The following is a 26,784-nucleotide window of genomic DNA, read 5'->3' as shown; positions in this document are numbered from 1 at the left end:
AATCCTTAGCAATCTACAAAAAAGCTAGAATAAATTTAGCAAAATCACAGAATGCAAGGTCTATGTACAAAAATAAATTTTATTTATAAATATTAGTAATTAATGACAAATTAAAGTAAAAAAATATACTGGTCCAAAGTATGAAATACTTATTCGTAATAACAAAATGTGTATAAGATATGTTCGATAAAAAGTAAAAAATAGTGCTAAGAGAAATTAAAGATGACCTAAACAAACAGAGTTATACTCTGTTCAGGATGAAAAGACTCAATATTTTAAAGATATCAATTCTCCCCAAATTGATACATTGATTCAATGCATTCCAATCGAAATCCTAGCGGGTACTTTTGTAGATATAGATGATTACAAAATTTATATGTAAATGCAAAGAAACTAGTATAGGCAAAATAATTTTGAAAGAAGAGAACTAAGTTGAAGAGGGTCACACTACCCGATTTCAAGCGTTACAACAAAAAAACAATCATTAAGACAGTGTGATACTGGCTTAAGTAAAGACACACAGATAATTGAAGAGAGGAAATCCAGATACAGACCCTATATATTTGGTCAACTGATTATTGACCAAGGTGTTCAAAGGGGAAAGAGGACTTGTGCCAGGACATTTGGATATTCCTATGCAAAAATGAAAACAAAAACAAAAACAAATGACTCGATCTTTACCTTACACCATATACAAAAGTTAACTTGAAAAGGATCACAGACCAAAATGTAAAAGCTAAACTACAAAATTTCCAGAAGAAAATATATGAGAAAATCTTTGAGATCTTGTGAGGAAAAGATTTCTTAGCTACACTACCAACAGTATGATCCATAAAAAAAGACCTTGGACATCATCAAAATTAAGAATTTCTGCTCTTAGATAATGAAAAGACAAGCCATGGACAGGGAGAAAATATCTGAAAATCACAAATCTCATAAAAGACTTGTATCCTGATATATAAAGAACTCTGAAACACAATAATAAAAACAATTCAAACGAAATGGGTAAAACGTTTGAACAGGCGCTTCACCAGAAGATATACAGAAGGCAAATAAACACATAAAAGAAACTCAGTATCTTACAAATTAAATCACAATGAGATAGCACTACACTCCTATTAGAATGTCTAAAATTAAAAAGACTGACCATGAAAACTGGTTGGTAACTAGAACTTTCATATAATGCTGGTAGGAAAGCAAAATGGTATTATCACTTTGGGAAAAGTTTGACAGTTTCTTAAAAGCTAAACATACATCTACCATATGGTCCAGGCAAACTGCTCTTTGGTATTTGTCCAACAGAAATGAAACACATGTCTACATAAAGACCTGTGGATGAATGTTCGTAGCCGCTTTATTCGAAACAGCCTCAAATTGGAAACAATTCAATTGTCCATTATTGGGTGGATAAACAAATTATAGTATATCTATACAGTGGACTAACACTCAGCAATAAGAAGGAACAAACTGCTGACATATACAACAACACGGATAAATCTCAGAAGCATTATGCCAAATGAAAGAAGACACGAAAAAACTACATACTAGAAATATCCTATTGTATGACTGTAGTTGTGTTTACACAGCTATATACATTTGTAAAAATCCAAATTGTACATTAAAAAGTGACAAATTTATTATTATGTAAATAACATCTTCATAATGCTGATTTTTAAGAAATGAAAGAGGGTGATGACCACACAATCTGGATAGTGATTTCCTTGGGTGAAGGGGAACCGAGAAATTGTACACAGAAGTAACACATCAGCATACAACTACTGTTAATATTCTCAGGTTAGTTATTTCACATGTGTTTATTATATTACTAAAACAGCAAAAATGAAGGTGGGTTATCATGGATAATGATACAGGTAATTTATGAACCAAAAATAATGACTTAATTCTGTATGCCTGTGTCCAAATTATAAAATAAAAAAGAAATTGGGGTGATGTTGAAATGATTGAGTTATTATAATTTTTAGAAAACTTCACTCTTCAGAATGTTGACTCTTAAGAGTTTGAGTTTTACTCTAACCAATATTCAAGATATTAACTCTTTAAGAAAGTAAATAATAAGACCCAACTGTGAGGCATGCTAACACTTACCCAGGGGTTCTACCAATTGGTCAACCAATCCCATTTTCTTTGCTCTGTCTGCACGAATACTTCTACCAGTCAGCATCATGTCAAAAGCAGAAGGCAGACCCACCTAACAGGCAAGCAAGGATCGAATGTCAGAGTCACAATTATAGTCAACGAATCATTCGACTGAGCAAAATAAGTACTAAAGTGAGAAAAGGCAAACCAAAATTGTTTTGCTATTTACTGATCAGTTATATTTTACATACTGATACACATTCAGGTAACTTTTGGGATTAGGAATCTTCAGCTGAAGCAAAATTGTCTTTATATCTCTTCTTTTAGCTCAGTATGGAATTCATAAGGTAGAGAAATTATTTCATGTTTCCTAAAATTGTGCATTTATGTTATTCTGAGTTTCTTTTCTATCATTTATAAAATATTTAAAATTCCTATACTGGAACTAGTGGAGACTCTAAGAAACCTTATAGTTTTGACAATGTCTTTAGATAGAATTTTAGGCTTAATAAAAATAGAACTCAGCTAAGGGATTCTTATGTAGGTACTAGAAGAATGGCTCCTAACAATATTCAAATACAAAGTATAACAAAATAAAAGAAAAGAAATTCATCAATATTTTCTACACACATATAGGCTTATTCATTCTTTCAATAAATCCTGTTGACAATTCCTATGAAGGAATGTATACTATTTATTATAAGGAAACTAACACTATAAACCTTCCTATTTTTGTGCCCAGCTCATATCAACTTTCCTCCACGAGTATTTCTACTGAGCCTTGTTTTCACTGAGGAATCTATAGTGCCAGAAGCTGTGAGTTGAGCGGGCCCTCAAGTTTCATATTAAGATTGTTCTGTAGCCTCTAGGTCCTTCCTGTCCTTCCTCTCTCCTTAAGAATTCAAGGGCCTGATGGGCCTCTTCTGGTTCTATAGAATACAACAATGAGATCACCTAAATCAAGGAAAAGGTCTGCCTTTTACATTTATCATGAAATATGACTTTTGGATTTGAAAAACTGCTAAGATGGCACCGCACAGAGAAGGAACAGATTAAACTATAAGCTTCAGAGAGGTAAAACATGTACGTTATTTTCTTTATCCTTCTTCAGGGGCTAACAAAGGACCTTGATCAGTAATTTTGATCAAGGAATTAAAACAATAAAAATTGAACTGAAAAAACAAATAACAGGAATAAAAATGTTACTGATCCTATATACCATATTTTATTTGGTTTCTACAATGAATACCCATATTATGCCTTTTGCACAAGAGGAAATAGATCTAAAGGGCTAAAGGGGCATATAGGTACTGAGGTTCTAAGGTTCACAAAGAGGTCTTACACTCACCATTTTGGGCAGCCTTTGTGTGCCTCCTGCTCCTGGTAAGAGCCCCAGTAAGACTTCAGGGGTACCTAATACTGTTTTTTTATCTTTTGTTGCTATTCTGTATTGGCATGAAATGGCAAGCTTCAAACAAATGAAAGAAAATTAGAATGTTAGCAAATGTAACTTTATAACATCTTAGGATCTGTGAGAGTCTAAAGATTACTTAAAAAGCAGGAATGTACCCATCGGATAACCCATATTTCCTTAGGCTGCCATTTAAGGCTTTCTACAATTTACCTTTCCAGCCTTATTTTCACACTTTTCCCCTAATTTATTGACCTTTTTTTTAGGTTGCAGATCTCTTAAAAAAAAGTCTGCTGAAAGCTATGGAAGCTCTCAATAGAAAAATGCACACATGATTATATATGCACCCCAAGTTAAGAAGCTCTGTACTCTATAGAAACTCTCCTTTTCAATTAAGCAGGCCTACTTATAATGTACTAATAGGCTCTGCTCATCCCTGTCTTGGCTCACAGCTCGCCTACGTGGAATGCTTTTTTCTCCACTATTCTGATTAATCGAATTGTGCCAATTTTTTAGGCCTTGGCACAGGTTTCCTTAATTAATATGCATGAAAGTGTCTAGCATAGAGCACAGCATGTAATAAATGAGCAATACATGTTATTTTCTTTTCCCCTTTTTTCCTACATGCTCCAGTCTAGTAAGCATCTCTCCTCTCGAATCTTGTATCATTTACCATCTTTACTACTCACAAAGCACTTAAGTATATGTTAGTACATATAACATATAATGTTATATATTATATTATGCTTTGTGTCTCAACTAGACTTAAACAGCTCAAGAGCATGGATCGTGCTTCTGAATCTTTGCCCTGCAAACTTGAATCAGGTTTTTAGAACTGAAAGAGACCTAAGAGATCTAGTTCAAATCTTCTCAATTTATAAATGAAAACACCACACTTTGGTTCACATGCTCTGTGCCAGGAGAATAAGGACTAAGACCTATTCAGAAGTTTGATAACTAAAAAGAGAACTTTTCTTAGGCAAAATAGTAGCCTACAAATTTATAGCTGGTGAAGCCCACCAATGAGCTAAATAGTGACTTTGGAATAAATCTCTACCTCAAGTCCTCCTCCTAAGCAGGATCCATTGATGGCAGCCACAACAGGCTTTGGAGACTTCTCAAGTTTCTCAAATATTCTCTGTCCTTCCTGTGAGAGCTCAGTTGCCTCTTGAGAGGTCTTGCAAGTGGCTATCATGCTGCAGTAAACATGGAAGTGGAGAAGAGAAAAAAATAAAAGATGAAATTATAGCCTACTTTGTTAAATACCTCAACTACTACATCCTCATCCTATCATAGACCAGTATGTGGTAGTAAATCTTCAAAAACTCGGAAGTTGAAAAATGGTTCTGCCTCAGAGAGCACTAATATCACTGACATCAGCGCTTTATAAAGACTATTAAGTTTCTGGATCCAGACACCATGAAACAAAACATGTTATATAATTTATTTTTACTTCTAGAACAAATCATTAGATCATAAAGATCTGTACATGAGAAAATCACCTTCCGGTAAATATTTTCACTATCACATTAAAGATTTTTCCTATGAGGTAGCTTTCAGATTAAACAGCAATCAAAATGGCAGAAGAAAAAGCTTTCAATACAACGGCATAGATGGACCTAGAGGGTTTTAGGCTAAGTGAAATACAACAGACAGAGAAAGACAAATACTAAATGATCTCACTTATATGTGAAGTCTAAAGAACAAAATAAATGAACGAATAAAATGGAAACAGATTCCTAGATACAGAGAACAAACTGATGGTTGCCAGATGGGAGGGGGGTTGGAGGGCTGGGTGAAAAAGGTGAACAGATTAAAAAATACAAATTGGTAGTTACAAAACAGTCATGGGGAGCAAAGGGAGTATAGTCAATAATATATAATAATTATGTATAGTGGCAGGTGGATACTAGACTAAATAGGGGGATCACTTCGTAAGTTATAGAAATGTCTAACTATTATGCTGTACACCTGAAGCTAATATAACATAATACTGAATGTCAACTGTAATTGGGGGGAAAAAAAAAAAGCTTCCAAGTTGTGATCTAAAACCTTAAATAGATGCCCTAATAGTTAAAAAAGCTCTGTTATAATAATGTTATAATCAATGTTCTTTAAGTTGTTTGTTTCATTTGCTACTTACTCTGTTTCTGATCACATTTAAGCTGTGAATCTTGTACTTCTGACCAAAGACAACTAGTCTTCTGTCATTTCATATGCTGGAAATTGCTTATCCAGCCTCATGGAAGCTGCAAGTATTTTCCTATGGATTTAGGTACCTACTGACAGGTATACCAGTGTCTCAACTAGGCTCAAATAACTGAACCAGAAGATAAAACGCTCGATATAATTTTGTTTTTTCTAAAAATAAACATTATACAGAATATTTAAAAATTTCTAGAGACTGGATTAAACATGGCGGCGTGAGAGACATTCCCAGATCTCTCTCCTTGAAACAACAATAAGCTGAATACCTAAGACTCAACAAAAACCACCCAAACTGCACACCAGCACATCTGAGCATGGGATCTGCGCATAAGAGCTACCACAGGTCAGAACCCTGGGTGTCAGGCGGTGGACTGGGAGAAACAAAGAAGCTGCCTCTCGCAGCAGCCGGAGCTCCCTGCAGGAGGAGGGAGAGGGGAAAAGGAGCGGCGAGTTCCCTGAATAGCCCTGCCTGGGACTGCTGTGAGCTCTACGCGGCCAGTGGCAGTGCCCAATCATCAGGGGGTAAAAGGCAGAGAAATGGGGATGGCAGAAAAGCAGGGCGGAAGAGAAACAACAGCTGATTTTTACCAGCCACAGCTCCAACTCCCAACCCAGAGGGCCCCTCCTCCCATACCCATGGAGATGGAACGCTGCAGAACCCCAGGGGAATATGAGCAAACGCTACCGAAACTGTCACTAACACTGACAGGACCTAAGATTGAAGATAGCGAGCATGATTAAACATCTATAAGGAAAAAAAGACATTATTAATACTTTATATAAAGCACAGATTCAAGAGGCTTAGACGCCACCTACTGGAAACCAAAAGAAAAACACCTTAATTTGCAACAGGCTAGAGACCATTATATAATAAATCTTTCTGGAATTAAAAAAAAAAGGCAGAACACACTTCCATTAATGTCTAGGTGGAGAATTAGTCCATTAAACACCATGAACAACCAAGGTGACAAAGTAGCTCAGAAAGAGAAAAATCTCCAGAAAATAAGCTTACAGACATAGAAATATGCAACTTAAATGACAGAATTCAGAATGGTACTTCTGAAAAAACTCAGTGACATTCGAAACAAATCATATCAACAATTTCAAGAACTGAGAAAACAACTAGATGAACAGAATGAGTTCTTTAGCAAGGAGACTGAAATCCTCAAAAAGAACCGAATAGACCTTCTGGAGATAAAGAGCACACTGCAAGAGTTGAAAAATGAAATAACAAGCTTGGGAGATAGAGTCGATCAAGTAGAGGAAAGGATCAGTGATATCGAAGACAGAAATCTAGAAATAAATCAGAAAGAAGAAGAGAGAAACCGAAGAATGAAAAATAATGAAAGAGAAATACAAGAACTAGCTGATAGCACCAGGAGAGGAAACATAAGAACAATGGGAATTCTCGGAGACAAAAAGGAGCAGGGATTAGAAGGCATTTTCAGACAAAAGTTGACAAGAATTTCCCACATCTAAAGAATGAGATGGAGCTTGGAATTTAAGAAGTCAATAGAACACTCAATTATCTCAACCCAAAAAGGCCTTCACCTAGACACATCATATTAAAATGATCAAAAATCAACGACAAAGAGAATTCTCAGGGCAGCCAGGGAAAAGAAGATAGTAACTTATAAAGGAAAACCCATCAGATTATCATCGGACTTTTCAACACAAACCTTATAAGCCAGAAAGGAGTAGAATCAAATATTCAAACTATTAAATGAAAGGAACTACCAGCCAAGAATAATGTTCCCAGTTAAGCTCTCCTTTAGATATAAAGATCTTTCCAGACATACAAAAATTGAGGGAATTCTCCACTTCGAGGCCAGCACTACAGGAAATTCTGAAAGAGGTCAGCTCACTTAAAACAAAATGACAAAAAAAAAAAAAAAAAAAAAAAAAAGCACAATTAGGAGTAAGGGACTAGCAGGCTAGAAAAAGCAGAAGAGAGCAACTCCTACAATGAACAGGGCATTATAAGCTTAAAATAAGAAGACATTTGCTATAGCAAGAGAGTAATGAACATTCAGCATATGTAGGGACAAATGGAGACAATGACTGAAAAGGGGAGGATTCAAAGATCCAAATTCACCAAGGGGAATGGAGATAAGGTAGGACTGTATATATACAACTACCCTTTTCATACTTGTAATGATAACCACAGGCCAAAGATTTAGAACCGAAGTATCCAACATAAAACAAGGAGGACCAGAGGGAAAACCCACAAAAACTAACCAAAATAAAGAAAACAGAAACACAAGGACAAGGAAGCAATAGAAACATCGAGCTACCAGAAAGCAAAAGATAAAATGGCTATAAGACCTCATATTTCAATAATCACTCTAAATGTTAATGGACTGAACTTAACAATAAAAAGGCACAGAGTTGCAGATTGGATCAAAAAACAAAACCCAACCATATGCTGCCTACAAGAGACACATCTCAGTTCCAAAGACAAATATAGACTCAAAGTGAGGTGGCTCCATAGTATAGTGGTTAGCATGTCTGCTTTACACTCAGAAGGTCTTGGGTTCATGCCCTAGGTAGAGTCATGGACCATATCCCAGGTGCACCAAGCCCCAGGTGCACCCCCAGGTGCGCCAGGCCGCTCTAGTGTGCCAGGGGTGCCAGGGCCTAGGTGCACACTGTGAGCGGGTGGGAGGAGACACCCTGCCTTCCAAGATCCAGTTCTTAAGGGGAAATGGCAACATCCATAGGTCAGGGGTAGAAGTGGGGATGGGAGGAGGGGGAATGAAAGAGGGAGGAAAAAATATATAGACTCAAAGTGAAAGGGTGGAAAATGATATTTCCAGCAAATGGCATTCAGAGAAAAGTGGGAGTAGCAGTACTAATATTGGAGGAAATAGACTTCACAATCAAAAAGGTAAAGAAAGATACTGAGGGACAGACACTTCTTAATGATAAAGGAAATCATGCACCAAGAAGATATGACACTTATTAATATCTATGCTCCCAATCAGGGAACTCCGAAATATATAAAGCAAAACTAACAGAACTAAAGGGAGAAACAGACCAAAACACTATCATAGTAGGGGACCTAAATACCCCACTGTCAGATATGGACAGATCATCCAAACAGAATATCAATAAGGAAATAACATCCTTAAATGATACATCAGATCAGCTGGACATAATTGGCATTTACAGAGCCTCCCATCCCAAAACAGCTGATTATACATTCTTCTCTAGTGCACATGGAACATTCCCAAGAATTGACCACATACTGGGACACAGAGATAGCCTCAACAAATATAAGAGGGTTGAAATCATACCAACCATATTCTCTGATCATAATGCTTTGAAACTAGAGATCAACTGTAAAAAGAGAGCGGAAAGAACCACAAATAAATGGAGATTAAATAACATACTACTGAATAACTGGGTCAGAGAAGAAATAAAAAGGGAGATCACGAGACTATTAAAAGAAACTGAAGAAAATACAAAGAAATGGAAAGAAATGAATGGCAGTGATAGTACAACATATCAAAACTTTTGGGACATGGCAAAAGCAGTCATAAGAGGAAAGTTCATATCATTACAGGCCTATCTCCAAAAACAAGAACAAGCCCAAATAAACAACCTAACACTTTATCTTAAAAAACTAGAAAAAGAACAAATGAAGCCTAAAGTCAGCAGAAGGAAAGAAATCATCAAAATTAGAGCAGAAATACATGAAATTGAAAACAAAAACATAGAAAAAATAAATGCAATGAAGAGCTGGTTCTTAAAGAAGGTTAATAAAATTGGCAAACTCCTGGCTAGACTCACTAAAGAAAAAAGAGAAAGGACACAAATAAACAAAATCAGGGATGAAAGAGGGGAAATTACGACAGACACTGCAGAAATACAAAGGATCATACAAGAATACTGTGAAAAAGTATATAACATCAAATTTAATAACCTAGAAGAAATGGACCAGTACTTAGACCAATCAGCAGTATGGAAATTGAAACAGTCATCAAAAACCTACCAAAAAGTAAAAATCCAGGACCAGATGGCTTCATCAGTGAATTCTACTAAATATTCGAAGAAGATTTAATACCTATCCTCCTCAAACTCTCCCAAAAAATTGAAGAGGCAATACTTCCCAACTCATTTTGAGGCCAATATTGCCTTGATACCAAAACCTGGTAAAGATAACACAAAAAAAGAAAACTACAGACCAATATCTCTCATGAACACAGATGCAAAAATCCTAAATAAGATACTAGCGAACTGAATACAGCAACATATTAACAAGATTATACAACATGATCAAGTGGGCTTCATCCCAGGGGCAGAAGGATAGTTCGACATACGTGCAAATTGATTAATGTGATACATTACATAACAAATTAAAAAATAAGAATCATATGATCATATCGATACAGAAAAAGCCTTTGACAAGACACAGCACCCACTTATGATCAAAACACTTAACAAAATTGGTATAGAAAGAAAGTACCTTAACATAATAAAGTCCTCAGCCAACATTATACTTAATGGTGAAAAACTAAAAACCTTCCCTGTAAGATCACAAACAAGGCAAGTCTGTCCACTATCACCACTATTCAATACAACATTGGAGGTCTTAGTGAGTGCAATCAGGCAAGAGAAAGATATAAAAGGCATCCAAATAGGAAATGAAGAAGTCAAACTGTCACTATTTGCAGATGACATGATTCTCTATATAGAAAACCCTAAAGACTCCACAAGAACACTACTAGAAATAAGCGAATACAGTAAAGTCTCTGGATACAAAATCAATATTCAAAAATCCATAGCATTCCTATACTTTAATAATGAAGGGTTAGAACAAGAATTGGAAAAAATAATTCCTTTTGCAATTGCAACAAAAAAAAATAAAATACCTAGGAATAAATCTAACAAAACATGTGAAGGACCTATATAATGACAACTATAAGACCCTATTAAAAGAAACTGAAGAAGATACAAAGAAATGGAAAGCTATTCTGTGTTCTTGGATTGGAAGAATCAACATAGTTAAAATGACCTTATTCCCTAAAGCATTATACAGATTTAATGCAATCCCCATCAAAATCCCATCGGTATTTTTTAAAGAGATAGAACAAAAAAAACACAGATTTGTATGAAAGCACAAAAGACCCCGAATTGCCAAAGCCATCCTGAGAAAAAAGAATGAGGCTGGAGGCATCACTCTGCCTGACTTCAAATTATACTATAAAGTCACAGTAATCAAAACAGCATGGTATTGGCAGAAAAACAGACACACGGACCAGTGGAACAGAATCCAGAGTCCAGAAATAAACCCATATTTATATGGGCAAGTAATTTTCGACAAAAATGCCAAAAATATACAGTGGAGAAAGGAAAGTCTCTTCAATAAGTGGTGCTGGGAAAACTGGAAAGCCACCTGCAAAAGAATGAAACTAGACTGTTGTCTATCATCACACACCAAAATTAACTCAAAATGGATTAAGGACCTCAATATAACACCTGAAACAATAAAATGCATAGAAGAAAACATAGGAACTAAACTCAAGGACCTTGGGCTTAAAGAGGATTTTATGAATTTGACCTCAAAGGCAGGGAAGTAAAAGCAAAAATAAATGAATGGGACCACATCAAACTAAAAAGCTTCTGCTCAGCAAAAGAAACCGTCAACAAGGTAAAGAGACAACCATACAAATAGGAAAATATATTTGCAAGCAATACCTCCGATAAGGGCCTAATATCCAAAATATACAAAGAACTCATACAAAGACTCGATAACAACAGAAAAACAAACAATCCAATCAAAAAATGGGTAGAAGACCTGAACAGACACTTCTCCCTAGAGTACCTACAAATAGCCAACAAATACATGAAAAGATGCTCAACGTCGTTAGCTATTAGGGAAATGCAAATCAAAACCACAATGAGATACCATCTCACACCTGTTAGAATGGCTATAATCAACAGGACAAGTAATAACAAATACTGGAGAGGATGTGAAGAATAGGAACCCTCATACACTGCTGGTGGGACTGCAAATTGGTACGGTCACTATGGAAAGTGGTATGGAGGTTCCTCAAAAAACTAAGAATTGACCTACCATATAATCCGGTAATCCCTTTACTGGGTATTTACCCCAAAGACTTGAAAACCCATATCCGAAAAGATATTTGCACACCAATGTTCACAGCAGCATTATTCACAGTGGCCAGGACATAGAAGCAACCAAAGTGTCCTACGATAGATGATTGGCTAAAGAAGCTGTGGTACATATATACAATGGAATATTATTCAGCCATAAGAAGAGATGAAATACTGCCATTTGCAACAACATGGATGGACCTTGAAATAATCATACTAAGTGAAATAAGCCAAACAGAAATGGCTGAAAATCACATGATATCGCACATGTGGGATATAAACCTAAAAGCAACAAATGAACAGGACAAACAAACAGAGACACATGGACATGGACAATGGACTAGTGGTTACCAGAAGGGAGGAAGGAAGGGGGAGGGGGAAAATTAAAAAAATACTAAAAAAAATAAAATTATGTATATATAGTATGAAAAAAAAAACCCTGATATTTAAAAAAAATAAAAAAAATAATTCCTACTTACGTAATAGAAAAGGTACACAATGTGAAAAAAGTTTTAAAATATACAAACACCTAAGGTACAAATTATTAAGTCTATAATATTGGCTATCATTGCCCAAAGAATGAATAATAATAAATACCCATATTTTGACAGAATTAATAACTGTTAAGATTTTAACCCATTAAATTAACACTAAGATATCACTTCTCCTCCTTCCATATGCTTTAATGCAGTGGTCCCCAACCTTTTTGGCACCGGGGACCAGTGCTCCTATGAGAATCTAATGCCTGATGATCTGAGGTGGAGCTGAGGTGGTGCTGAGGTGGTGATGCTAGTGCTAGGAGTGGCTGCAAACACGGATGAAGCTTCACTTCCTTGCTGGCTACTCACCTCCTGTGTGGCCTGCCTGGTTCCTACCAGGCTACAGACCAGTCCCAGTTGGTCTGTGGCCTGGGGGTTGGGGATTCCTGCTTTAAAGAATTGTAAACGAGTTTTATATGTATACATTCTATCATTTTAAAAAAGAAAATTTATTAGCTGCATCAGTAAAGTTCCCTTTGACAGCCTCTTCAAGTCCTACTAGCCACTTCATTTATCTTCAACCATTTTCATGTGTGTAGTATATTCTTCCAGACCAACTACATGCTGTATTAATAAATAATATAAAGAGTATTTCATGTATGGTTTAAAAAGCTTTAAATAAAAACATTCTGTAACTTGCTTTTTAACTTTACATTATGTTTTTGAGCTCCAACATTATGTTGTAATCTAGTAATTCCTTTTAACTGTTTTGTAGTATTATGTGAAACTGTGACTGTTCCACATTTTACTTATCCATTCCCTAATGACTGACATTTAGCTGGTTTTAAATTATTCATTCTTTTAAACTACACAGGAATGAACATCCTTGTACATGGGTCCTTAAACACAAAGAGTAGGATTTCTCTAGCATGTACCTAGAGGAGGCATCACTGGATTTTATGATGTATTTTCAGTTTTACTAAATGCTGCCAAATTGCTCTCCAAAGTGGCTGTACCAATTGGCATACCTACTAGTAATATATTAAGTATCATTTCCCCAAGTCCTTGTTAACATATTTTTAAACTTTTAAATGGCATCTCATTGTTAGTTCAATTTTATAGTATTTTTTATTCTTCTCAATAAGAATTTGAACTGCTTTCAACTTCTTTAAAGAAAGGTTATATTTAGTTTTACAAGGCTCATGCAAAAAACTTTTTTTTCTTTTTATCAACTTTATTAAAACTTACTTGATATCAGCACCAGCAACAAAGCAGCCTGGCTTTAAGGAGATAAGGACAGCACTTCTGATTTGATCGCTAGCCCAGATTTCATTCATTACTTCTGCGAATTCTGACTGCAGTTCTTTATTCAGTACATTTACCTGCCAAAGGGAAATACATATAAATCTAAAGGTTTCAATTTGAAGTATCAGATATGCAAATTACCATCAGATGCTATTTGACTGTAGGAAATATGTTTATCATAAGAGGTATACTGCTAAAAGCAAGAAAGAGAGGTGGGGAAAAAATCGAATACCCAGTGCTTTCTATTTAGGCAGCTTTGGCTAACTATAAGTATCCTTCCTTTTGAAAATAAGTCTAGTCAGAGGAGGAACTTGGGGTCATATTCCTAAGAGTCTGAATCATATGCAGGCTATAAACAAGTCTATAAACATTTGCTGGCATTGAAAAAATTTGTATGATTTTTAAGGAAAAAGAAGAATCAAAATTAGACATATGGTATGATCTTAATTTCATCAATACTGTTTGTTGAAACTGCATTAAACGTTAAAAGTGGTTATCCTTTGGTTTGGAGTATAAATCGTTGTTATTTTTTTCTTTAAAGTTTTAAAATTTCCTACCATAAGCATGTGTTACTTTTGTGATCAGGAAAAATGTTCAACTTAGAAAATTCTGAAAAAAATATCTTAAGTTTGAATCATTGGTTAGTGGGTGCCATGGTTTACTCTAGAGAGGGGGACTGTCTCTTATTTTCCTTAATTTATGATAGTTGTTACTTGCTTCTAGGTCCTACTAGATCTCCGATAACAAGACTTCTGAAACACAAAACCTTTACAACAATTTTAGATAGGAGAAAAGCATGAGCCTCTGCAATAAAGCTCTTCTTGGCAAAAGATTGGATTAATATTGCATATATGGTCTCTTTGCTGCATCTACTGAGAGGATGAAGACCATTCTCAGCAATCAGACTGTCAACGTTCCAGAAAATGTGGATATCACTGTGAAGGGATGCTCAGTTATTGTGAAGGGCCCCAGAGGCATCCTGCGGCGGGACTTCAATCACATCAATGTAGAACTCAGTCTCCTTGGAAGGAAAAAGAAGAGGCTCTGGGTTTACAAATGGTGGGAAAATAGAAAGGAACTGGCTACTGTTCGCACTATCTGTAGTCATGTACAGAACATGATCAAGGGTGTTACATTGGGCTTTTGTTACAAGATGAGGTGTGTGTATGCTCACTTCCCCATCAACGTCGTTATTCAGGAGAATGGTTCTTATTGAAATTAGAAATTTCTTGGGTGAGAAATACATCCGCAGCGTTCGGCTGAAGTCAGGTGTTGCTTATTCAGTATCTCAAGCCCAGGAAGATGAGTTAATTCTTGAAGGAAATGACATTGAACTTTTATCAAATTCAGCTGCTTTGATTCAACAAGCCACAACAGCGAAAAACAAGGATATCAGAAAATTTTTGGATGGTATTTATGTTTCTGAAAAAGGAACAGTTCAGTAGGCTGATGAATAAGGTCAAAGTTGTCCAGCTATAGAAATGCCAAGATGTCAGATGATCTCTCAGACTTACCTGTGATATTTTAAAGATGCAAAAAAAATTGTGTATTGAAAAAAACCACAAAACTGCACGTTTGCTGTAGTTACCAAAAACAAATGAAGCTCCACTTTGAACAGAAGATGATCTCCATATATGTGAACTGCATCCAGTCAGGTCCCTCACGAAGCTGAACAATCACATTTAAGCCGGCTAACTTATGAATAAAGACTTGTGTTGGGCAGGCAATGAAGAAACCAGATTCAAAAACCTCACAAGTAGGTCAGTTTTGATTCTTATATACAAAGCTTGTACAAATAAGTCACTAATAAGTGAATGTAGTTACTAACAATAACCTGCAGCAAGTTAAAGTAGGTACCTTTGAATTCGGTGAGTTAATTTGAATAACTGCCACATCTCCTTTGACTCTATAGTTAACATGGGTCCTGGCTAAAAAGAGAAGGAAAATTTATTTGTAAACATGTTTACTGCTAAATAAATCTAAATAGCATTATAAGCATGTCGACAAGAAATTAAACTTACTCAGCAAAGCAGAGGATGCTGTAAAGTTGCGACAAATATAACCTAAAGGAAAAAAGTATTTCAAAATTAATTATTTTACAAAACAATTCCTATAGTACCTGTTATATATGACGAAGCTGGAATTTATAACAACAACAAAAAACAAAATTAAAACAATGTGTTCCAAGCCATTATTGTGACCACTAACATATATTTTTTTTGTTTCAATTATCAGGTCATATGATTAATTGGATACTAAATGTGGCAGATAGAAGAATGTCCCCTCAAAGATGTTCACATCCTCAGCAACTGTGAATATGTTACGTTATACGGCAAAGGGGAATTAAGGTTGCAAATGGAATTAAGGTTACTAGTTCGCTGTCCTTAATATAGGGAGATTTCCTAGGTTATCCAGTTGGGCCCAATGTAATCACAAAGGGAAAGAGAGAGAGGCAAAGAGAACTAGAGAGATGGAAGCCTGAGAAGGACTTGGTCCCATTTTGCTGACTTTGAAGAAGTCAAGAAACGCAGGCAGGCTCTAGAAGCTAGAAAAGGCAAGAAAATGGAGTCTTCCTTAGAGCTTCCAGAATGAACACAGCCCTGCCAACACCTTTGATTTTAGCCCAGTGAGACTCATTTCTGATATCCACAACTGTAAGAGAATAAATTTGTATTGTTTCAGACACTAAATTTGTGGAGATTTGTTACGGCAGACATAGGAAACGTATATACTAAGAAGAAGTAATCTACAAAGCAATTCATGTCAGTTCATATGTATTCCAAATATATCTCAACTGTGTTCTCCAATCATATCCTCTTACATTTTTTATGGCGAGATGGAGTTTCCAGTATTATTAAAAGCAAAATCAAGGGGCACTAGTGACTATTATAAATAAAACTGTCACACTTAGCTATTTTAATCATTTCTAACTGAAAAAGACTATACTGCACTCCACCAAGAATACGCCTACTCTGGGGATAACAGAGACCAGCTATTCTCCTTCCTCTTTCCCAACCACTTCACTACTTGAGGCTCTCCAGCATAATGACCTTTTTCAGCACAAGCCATCATAAGTCCCAACAGAGTGTCTTTCAATCTGAACTCTGGATAGAAGGTAAGGAACATTGAGGAATTCTAGGCAAAAATTCCAGGTTTGTTCTGGCCATTACCATACCTCCTTTTTAGCATTAAAGACTCACCTTTGCCCTGCTCTCATCCAAACATCATGCTCTAGATAGTAACCAAGCTGCTCTGGAGACTAGCACAGGGTCAGCATCCCTTAAGTACAACTTCCAATCTTTTTAAAAAATACTCTCCTCTACCTTCCCTTTATTCATGATTCACCTCAAACTATATCGCCTATGCACCTCTTTAACTCCTTACTTCTCTCTACACACATCTTCCAAATCTTGTCCAATTATCTTATGAAAAGGTTTTCTTTCTTTGGTTCTAAAAATCCCTTCATACTTGACAACTGTAATAGTTGTCACGAAACACATGAAACACTTGTACCAGAAAAAGGCATAAGTTTTAAAGTAATATTAAATATAACAAAGAACTAGCACTTAAATAATATCCAGTGGTTCCTTCATGTATCTCCTCTAACTATACTAGCTTTACCCAAATATTCCTTAGTTCTTATTACTAGTATTAAACTTTTTTATTTCTAATTTTCATCAAAATATACTACATTTGGGCTACATTAGTGGCTATACGGTTTTGGAATCCACAAACATAACTTAGGAGAGTGTGCAGTGCCTGCCTAATCTAGGAGTGCTATTATTTAAATTTTTAAAAAGTTAAAACCACTAGCCACCTCTCAGCGACTAAATTTTGTGACAACCTGTTTTTCTCTGTGCTTACTCTCATTCTCTATATCCCAGCTTCAACTGATCTAGGCATGTCAAACTTTGCCTTAGCATGCAATGATAATCAAGGTCAATGAACAATAAAATTAAACCATTTTGGTCATTTTATGTCATGGTGGTATTCTAAATGCAATTTTAAACATCGACTCTACCAAAAGTATTTTCTATGTGATTAAGAAACAAACCTTAGAAATATATCCACTTTCCAAGTTAGGATTGTCTATAATTGACCAGAAGGCACGACCCTTCTGGAGTGGGGAACTATTACACGTGAGACTATTCAACATATCCAGTTGGACTGGGATTCCTATAGCCATACTGAAAAGTGATTCACTCCAGAACTATGTTGGGCATTAGAATCAGCTGGGGTCTACAGCCATGCCATCCTAAACAAGCCTGATCCCGTCTTATCTCGGAAGTTAAGCAGGGTTGGGCCTGGTTAGTACTTGGATGGGAGACCACCTAGGAAGACCACCAGGTGCTGTAGGTGTAAAAAATAAAAAGTAAATAAAAATAAGGGATTGTAAACTGACAAGGTCCTTGCAATCTGTGAGATCAACCAAGGGTTGCCTTGCCTAAAAAAAAAAAAAAAAAAAAAAAAAAAGAATCAGCTGGGGAGACTCAAATATACCCACAAATTCCTGGGTGACAGACAACCTAGAACCACAGAATTAGAATTGAAGGCGGCTGAGTCTCGGAACCTGTATTTTTTAAAAATATAACTGAAGTGGACTGCAAACAAATGGGCATGTGGGAACCACTGATTTGGAGAACCCACTGATGGTGTAGTGGATTAGAAGAGGATTATTGGTAGTAGCCAAGGCTCCTGCTTCCTCCATCTTTCTCTTTATCCTGCAGTTCTTTAATAATGGGGAAGAGAAGGCACAGAAAATAGCAACTTTATATTGGTCTGAAAGGCAAAGCAAGATACTAAAAAAACCTGTATAGATGGCACTAGAACCACAGTGGGGTGATCTCCGGTTCCATCTTCATTTTTCCTTTAAATAATCCAATCAGCAACCTTAATGCAAAGACAAATGACCTGAAAATCATAAGACTGTTCAACTATCAGGTTTGTCATTTACTAGCTGTATGACTATGAACAAGTCTCTCAGTGCATTTCAGTGTTCTTATGAAGACAGAAATAAAAGGGATGTAATGATTATAAAAGTTCCTGTAAGTCGAAGTGCTATACCAAAGTAAATTTAGAAGTCAGCCATCTCTTCAATTCCTGCACTTCTACTTCATTAATGATATTCTTCTCTTCTTTGCTTTTCTAGCATTTGAAATTTGTATCATCTGTATTTATCACTCTTCCTTCTTTATATTTGTGTCATGGCTCTAATCCTTTCCACAAAGCCCTATCTTGAGATTCCATCTACAACCACCTTTCCCTTCCCTGCCAGAATTTTCGTTTTTATTATTTACTGTTTTGTTCTCTAATTGCTGCATCTATAGCAGGTATTTCCCCAATATCTCTGTAATCTCTTCCAATATCATCTCATTCATTCAACAATAAAAAAATTTATTGTGGCCTACCATGAGCCACACACTCTAGGCACTCGAAAAAAGAACAAAAATCTCTCTTCGTGGAGCTTACGCTCTATGGCAGCAGGCAATGTGGTATCTGGGAAGAATTAGTTTCTACTCAGCAGAGATAAATGAGAGGTGAAACTAATCCTGGCATAATGAGGAGTTTGCCTATAAAGTAGAAGAAATTCCAGTGGGAGGAGAACAAGGGAACAGGCAATTCTAGCTAAAACAGGGTAAAGTGGATTAGACTGGGGAATGGACTGATTGGGAATGTGGGGTAGGAGGGATGGTGTGGGAAGACAAAAAAATAATAATAATAAATATGTAAATAAGTATGTTAAAAGATAAGTGCCTAAACAAACAAAAAAATAGAGCATGTGAGGGGGGCTTGGGCCTGGGTTGCAATTTTAAAGACCAAATACTTGAGGAAACAGGTTAGTGCTCATCAGTTTATAGATTAAGCCTTTTAAATCCTTACTCACTGACCTACCTTTGCTGCATACACATCCACATGCACATACACAAAATCTCCTCTAAATCAACTGAGACAAAAAACAAAGAAAAATCAGTATGTGTACAAACACATCTGGAAAACAACTGCAAAACACAGTTGTTTTCCAGATGTGTTTGTACACATACTAAATCAAGTTGGAGTACAAGGTAGTTTTGCTTTTGGAATCTAGCCTTAGCTACTATCTAATCAGCAGGGCTTACGTTGGAGCAGCTGGGTGAACTTTAGCCTAAATACTGTGCCAGCAAAAGAGAAACCTTTGTCCCACTTTTTAATCATTTTATAATTTAACTCAAGAAGATACATACAAGACCTAAGACTACATCAGTGGAGAGAGCTGGATTATGCTGACACAAATTTCAAATATGAAAATGTTACTTTGGTTGTAACAATCAACAGTTTTCTCAATATTCAAAGGGATAGGATCAAGGAAGGGACAGGATTACAAAAGTGAAAATAAAATTTAAATATACATCATCCTCTAAAGTATTTGTCTCTAATTAAGTTCCTGTGAAATTATTTTACCAGTTACATAATTAGAAATTTAGATTTAGGGCAGAAGTAGAAATTAAACAAGATATTTTGGTCAAGATGTGATTTTCATTTGACAGCAATATTCAGCATTTAGCACTCATAGAGGAAGAATGGGTTAAAACTTCAAGAATCACACATTAACTCCACGATAATTTAATCATCTGCCAATAAATGTCATAATCTCATTAAATGATTGGCAATGCCTTGGCACAGACTTTCAAGGTGGAGGACCAAACTGTTGAGTCTAAATGGCAATCCAGGTGTGCACATAAGTTTAAATTCACTTTCTAGACATCTTTTCAATATTTATAAATTGCTATTAAAAGAGGCAATAACTATAACGAACTATATTTTCTTATTGGTGAAAACATAATGCAAGGTATATGTCTCAATCATTCATTTTACAGTTGAGGAAAAGAAAACCCAGTTAGATTACAGTATTTGTCCAGAGTCACATAGCGACTAGAAACCACTTGACCTATCAACTTAGTGTTCCACCAGCCACTAATCCATTAGAAGTACCTTAAAAGTAATGCAGGTGCAAGTTGAAAAATATACATTTGATTTTCTAAAGTGTTAAATCATAAACGCAGAAGACAGGAAACAAAACAGACTGCAAGGTAACATGTGAGTAGTAAGAGAATGGGTGATTCTTTTTTCTTAACCCGCTTCCTCAATCTTTATATTTCAATTTTTATAATTTGGTGCACACTCACAGCAGTCCTGTGGAAACTAAAAACAGTGGTTGAAGTAAGAAAGCAGAAAAAGATTCAATCACTCAAGATTACCCCCTTACTGTAAAGGGAGATTCCAGTTACCTGTCTGAAATTAGCACAAAATCAGTGGTTCAGGAGGAGGAAGGCATATTACAAATTAAATTTCTAACTAAGTAACCCGTATTAAGTACAACATGTAATAAAAAGTCAATTTCACCTTATAGATTTGAGATGGGAGGAAAATACTTAATTTTCCACAACCACCTACTGTCTCCCTTTCATTGCCAGTTTGAAGAGAAAAAGATAGCTAATGTAAGCTAACCGGGTATTGTTAGAAACTAGAAATAGTTCTTAATATTATCTACCATTTTATTTCTTAAGATACACGTATTTGTGTATTTTTAAGAATTTTTTCTTAGAAAGTTGCAGAACCGCCCCTTGAAATTCAACGTACTATACATTCAAAGTGGGGTTATTGGAACAGCAAGAGTTGAGCTCCTTATTAAAAAATGTGGTACACACTGGTTTTGAGGGAAGGGTGCAGACAGTGGCAGTAATTTTCAAGGCTGGTTAATTCCATCCAAGCTTTTAGATAACTCTTGTTACGGGTAAGTTGCCGTGGAGCCATAAAGATGTGACAGACTGGACTGTCCCAGTCGTAGAACTCCCAATATAGTAGGGACAAGTCCAAGGCCATCGTTAAAGAAACTAAGACGGGCGTGAGCCCAAAGTGAGAAGGGGAAACCTGCACAAAGTGCCAGACTGGTATATAGGACTCAAACTACGGAGCCTGAATTGCTGTAGAAATCAGAATCGTCCTAGTGGAAATGACAGTCCCTTCACAAGGACACAGGAAACCGAGTCCCAGGGCAGCATCCCTCCCCCTCGATCCAGGGCTGGGGCCCCGGGCGGGGACAGGGAAACGGCAGCCAGTGGAAGATGCGGATCCGAGACCTCCCCAGTCTCCTCAGGAGTTCTGTCCCGAGTTCACCTGAGCAGCGGAGCGTCCTGGAGGCAGTGAAGCGGCTCAGGCTGCCAATTGCCCGGGAAGCGACCATCTTGCGCAGAATAGGACGAAAGTGGAAAGCGCTTCGAGTGTTGGCGACCAACCAGACTTCTTCCCGCAGCCTTGCCCTGGCTAGGCGTCCAACGTACTGCCTGACTAAAACTCCAATACTGAGCTGCCGCAGGCCTCTTAACTTTGCCCTTCCCTTCCTGCTAACAGGGCAGAAAAAACTCTTTCTCCACTGGAACGAAGGAGGCCCACGGAGGAGAGGTGTAGTGCCAGGTTTTCCAGTCAGGCTGACGGCGGGCAGCCGCGAGACTAGAGGAGCCCGCGGGTGTATGTGAGAAGTCCTTTTCTAGTAGGACCCGACTTTTGATGAGCTCAACTTTTGGCTCTTGGGTTCGGTCCTTCCAACCGTGGGAGCTCTAGCGGACGCGAAGGTAGGTGAGACTGTGCGTGGGCTCGGCTTACCTCCTGACGTTCTCCCTCGGCTGGATTCTTACCTCCTGACGTTCCCCCTCGGCTGGATTCGTATTTCTTTCCCACTTACGGCCCGCGGCTGCCCCCCTCTTTTTGGAGAAGTGATGCTCTAGCAAGCCGAAGGAAGCTCGGATGAGCTCTCCAACGCTAAAGCATTTAGTGAAGTAATTTGCACTGGTGTTACGTCTGCAGCTCCTAGCATTGTTGTAAACTGCGTATTTTAATTTATCATCTCAAGTAAACGAACCGTTCCCGTAGTCAGGTCAACGGCTATATAGATTCTGAACGGGCCCACGGGTTTACCCCGATTCCTGCTACCAAGGATGGGACTGGTCGTGTGACCTTTCGTGGAAGGAGTGTGGGAGGATACGTTCCTCCATCCTGTTTGGAGATGCAGTGCTCCAGAGGGCTTTCTAACTCAGCAGGGACCTGGCTATTCATCTGGTCATTCATCCCCTTCACTTTGTTGGAAGGAAACTGAAGCCCATAAATCAGAGTGAGTGATTTTACCCATGGCGACAGGTGGTAGAAATAAGGCTAGAGCCCAAGTCTGCTAACTTCTAGTCAAGAGCTCTGCATTGCATGATATCTGTTTTTGTGCTAGAAACATGGGCTCGAGTTCAAGACTAAGTTGATCGATTCCAAAAGCAAGTAAAATTGAAGGCCTTCATTAACGCCATCTTATTTAATCCTCACAATCTCAAAGTTATTGTTGTTTGCATTTTCTAGATGAAGTTTGGGAGGCTCAGAGAGTTTATGTAACATTTCTGGTAGGTGGTAGAGCCAGGATTTGGATGTAAATCTGTCTCACTGCTTACCACACTGAAAGTTCCACAAGAGAGGAAGCTAGAAGGGGTCTGGGGAAATGGCTGGAAAGTGAGACTGAAGTTAGTATGGAAAGAAAAGAGGTTTCTCTTTAAAGGTCAAGTCAAATAGTCCTCTATCACTTCGTGCACTTTAAGCAGAAACTGGATGGATGACCAGCGAGTATTTAATTTTCAAAGAGGATTTTTGTTGCCCTCCCAAGGCCCTTCAACATAAGATTTTTGTAGCACTTATTATTTAGATAAGGAGTGACAAACTTTCTGTATAGGACCAGATAGTAAATAGTTTAGGCTTTACAAACCCACATTGATCTCTTGTATATATTCTTTGTTTTGTTTTGCTCTGCAACTCTTTAAAAATGTAACAACTATTGTTACCCAGAGGCCCATGGGTTGTAATTTGGCAATCCCTGTTGAAGATAACACTTTTGACTAGACTTTTTTGTTCCCTGTCCCTTCAACAAAATGGTGAACTCCATCAGGGCAGAAATATTTCTTATTGTGGTTTACATAGAGGGAAACTAAGTGCATTTATGCCACCATCCACAAATACTAATAGCAAACAAATGTATGACCCTTACTATGTATCAAGTACTATTCTAAGTGCTTTATATATATTAATTTAGTTATTCCTCACAATAACCCTGTGAGGTAGGTACTGGAATTAGCTACATTTTATAGATTCATTTTACAGATGAATTATCTATATCTTAATCCTAAAGCAGAAAAGTTAAGTAACTTGCTTAAGATCATTCAACTAGCGGAGAGCCAGAATGTGGATTTTGACAGTCTGATTTTAGAGTTTGTGCTCTGAACCATTACTTTGTGTCTTAATGATATTGTAATCATGAGCTGTTGGAGCCAGTGCATCTTGTTTTTATTACCTGCGAAGTACCTGCATCTTGTTTTTATTACCTGCGAAGTACCTGCATCTTTCTATAGTTCCATATTGTACTCAAGTCTACCTTACTGTAGAGTTTCCATGCTCCCCAAATTCCTGAGTCAAGATGTCTATTTTCTGAAGTGTAGAGCAAATGACAGTAAGGGTCGACCCTCCCATAGGGTAGCTTGCTTAGTCCCTCTTGCTCTTGAAATCGCTCCCTGTTTTCTATTAATTATTGATGGAATATATGTTCTATATAATTTTTTTCAGAAACTACAGAAAAGTCCAAATAAAAATATACTTATAATTCCACCATGCAGAAATAACTATTAACATTTTGCTGTGTATTTTTCTGAACATTTTTATGCATTTGAATATCTATATTTATCTATATAAATATTAATATGTAGATTTTAAAAATGAAACTAGAATTATACTATACATAAAAATATTCATTATTAATATATTTAAGAAGACAGAAGAATATAAAATGAAAGCTCCTCTTTATGTCTTCCATATATAGACTCTTAGTTTTATGGACTTGCTTTTTTCTCTCTCTTTCTCATCATATGCATTCTTATTATACATACTCTTTAGCAGCTTGGTTTTTCATTTAATATAGTGGATATTTTTTCCATGTCAATATATCCATATAATTATGTTTCATTTTTCTTTTCAAACTGCTGCCACAGTATATTCCATGATATGTTTGCAATATAATTTATTTAGCCATTTCCTACTGATGTGCATTTAGATTAGTTCCAGTTTTCCATGAATGCAGACAACACTAGAATGAACATTTTGAGTGTTTCTATGGGCTAGAATTGATGTATGCTATACAACGTCTTGAATATTTCTATAGGTTGAAGACCAATAAGAGCAATTATTGGGCTGAGAAAGTCACAATTTAAGTTTAGATAGATAACAAAAAATTGCCTTCCAAAATGGCCTTAGCAATTTACACTTCTGTCAACTGTATATAGAAGTGCCTAAATAGGTCCATTCTTAATAGAATTATATATTAACCATATTTTAAATTTTTGTCAACCTGATAAGCCCAAAATGATACCTTTTCGTAATTAAAATATTTTTTATTGTTAGTGAGGTTGAACATTAAAAGTTTTGTTTATTTGATATTTGAATTTTTTCTCTGAGTTGCTCATTTGTTCATTTTTCCTTTTGGGCATGTATCAGGAAGGAGCCTTTCAGTTGCAAATAACAAAATTCAACTCAAATTAGCTTATTGAAGGCGATGTATTGATTCACAGAACTGAGGGGAGGATGGGTTTCAGATATGAATCAATCAAGGTTCTAGTTTATTTTTCTGAAATTCTATGCTCTGTCCTTTTTGGGATCAGCACTATCCTTAGGCTAGCTTTTTTCCTGATCGTAGACTGCCGTTATCTCTCCCAGGCCTCGGGGGTGGGGAGGGGGAAGATTTGTGTTCTAGAATTCCAAACTGAAGACTTGAACATCAGACTGACTAGAATGTTCTGTTCCTAAATCAATATTATGGTAAAGGCAATACCATGCACAGTTGTTTTAGGCCTTGATTACCTGAACCAGATATCTTGGCACAGAGAATGAGATTACAGTGATTTGTTTCAATTCTGGAATTGGACTGAATTCAATCCCATGTAAACCGCATATGGCAACTACATAATGGGGTGAAATGGATATTGGGATAAAAACCACAGATTCCATTATAGAGTGTTTCTCTTTTTCCTATAATTTGTAAAAGTTCTTTGTGGAATATGGGTATTAATCCTTTGTCTGTTTTACATATCGCAAATATTTTCTCTTAATCTATTGTTTGCCTTTTAATTTTATTTTAGTATCTTTTGCTAGGTAGATGTTGTAAGTGTGTATCTAATCAGATTCATTATTTTCCATTATGGTCTCTGGGTTGTGTGCCATATGTTGGAAGCCTTTCCCCATCTAAGGTTATAAAAAATATTCTCTGATATCCTCTTCTAGTATTTTTATATTTAAAAATATATATTTGCATTAATTCATCTGGTGATTAATTTATTTTTACTTATGGTGTAAGTTAGGGACCTAAATTTTTTTCCAAATGGTTAGCCATTTTCCCAAAAAATCTATTGAATAATTCATATTTCTCCCACTTATATGAAGTGTTATTTTTATTACATACTGAATTCTCATACACATGAGTGAGTATGCTACTGAATTTGCTATGTTCTGTTATGTTGATTAATTTAATTTATTTCTGTGCCAGAATTGCACTGCCTACTTACTGGTGTTTTATAGAAAGTTTCAATATCTATTAGAGCAAGGACCCCCTTTTTCTTTATCAATGTTTTCTTGACTATTTTTATGAATTTTATTTAATGATGAACTTAAGGAAATTTGTATCCTAGACTCATGCGGCATCATATGCAGCCTCTGACAACAGTGGTTGCCCATCTCATCGGCCAATTTGTGTCTCCCTGGCCAGAGTCCCTTGACTGTCCCTAGGCTGGTGAGCCTAGAGCTTGAATTCCTTCATCTCTTTCCAATCTACCTATTTGGAAAAATGTGATTTTTTCCCCCTCTTTTTCAAAGCCATAGGTCATCCTCTTTTTTTACCCAAGAGAAGTTAAACAAGGCTTTATCATATTATCTACTGTATTTGTGTGACAAATTATCCCAAAATTTAGCAGCTTAAAACAAAAAATATATTATCATACAGTTTCTGGGGGTGACTTAAGCTGCGTTGTTCTAACTTAGAGTTTCTTATGAGGTTGTAGTTAGAACATTGGCCAGGGCTGTCATCTTCGGAAAGCTTGCCTGCGCCAAAAGATCTGC

At 36.5% G+C, this 26,784-nt stretch overlaps 2 protein-coding genes and 2 pseudogenes across 3 annotated transcripts in view; 3 read left to right on the top strand and 1 right to left on the bottom strand.

Annotated features, from left to right (window-relative positions):
- HADHA (hydroxyacyl-CoA dehydrogenase trifunctional multienzyme complex subunit alpha) overlaps positions 1–21,931 on the bottom strand; it is a 40,935-nt gene extending 19,004 nt beyond the window's left edge. The window contains exons 1-7 of the mRNA XM_011356530.2: positions 21,775–21,931; positions 15,642–15,683; positions 15,478–15,548; positions 13,564–13,697; positions 4,566–4,704; positions 3,446–3,565; positions 2,107–2,209 (exon numbers count right to left, since the gene is read on the bottom strand). Of these exons, the coding sequence (XP_011354832.1) occupies positions 2,107–2,209; positions 3,446–3,565; positions 4,566–4,704; positions 13,564–13,697; positions 15,478–15,548; positions 15,642–15,683; positions 21,775–21,841 (676 nt within the window). The 5' untranslated portion in view covers positions 21,842–21,931. The remainder of the gene's footprint in view (positions 1–2,106; positions 2,210–3,445; positions 3,566–4,565; positions 4,705–13,563; positions 13,698–15,477; positions 15,549–15,641; positions 15,684–21,774) is intronic.
- On the top strand, positions 13,816–15,077 carry LOC111737546 (annotated as a pseudogene).
- Positions 17,858–17,979, top strand: LOC111737614 (annotated as a pseudogene).
- Positions 21,932–22,014: 83 nt separating the features above from the next.
- The window catches only part of HADHB (hydroxyacyl-CoA dehydrogenase trifunctional multienzyme complex subunit beta), a 28,786-nt gene continuing 24,016 nt past the window's right edge, over positions 22,015–26,784 (top strand). Inside the window, exon 1 of one of the 2 annotated variants that reach the window (XM_011356529.2) lies at positions 22,015–22,229. The gene's annotated coding sequence lies outside the window, so the exon portion shown is untranslated. The remainder of the gene's footprint in view (positions 22,230–26,784) is intronic. The other variant, XM_011356528.2, reaches the window with a different exon arrangement.

The sequence above is a fragment of the Pteropus vampyrus genome, unplaced genomic scaffold (genome assembly GCF_000151845.1).
Source record: "Pteropus vampyrus isolate Shadow unplaced genomic scaffold, Pvam_2.0 Scaffold28, whole genome shotgun sequence".
Classification (NCBI taxonomy): domain Eukaryota; kingdom Metazoa; phylum Chordata; class Mammalia; order Chiroptera; family Pteropodidae; genus Pteropus; species Pteropus vampyrus.
The sequence above is the reverse complement of the archived record's forward strand: the minus strand, read 5'-3'. Positions and strand labels throughout refer to the sequence as shown.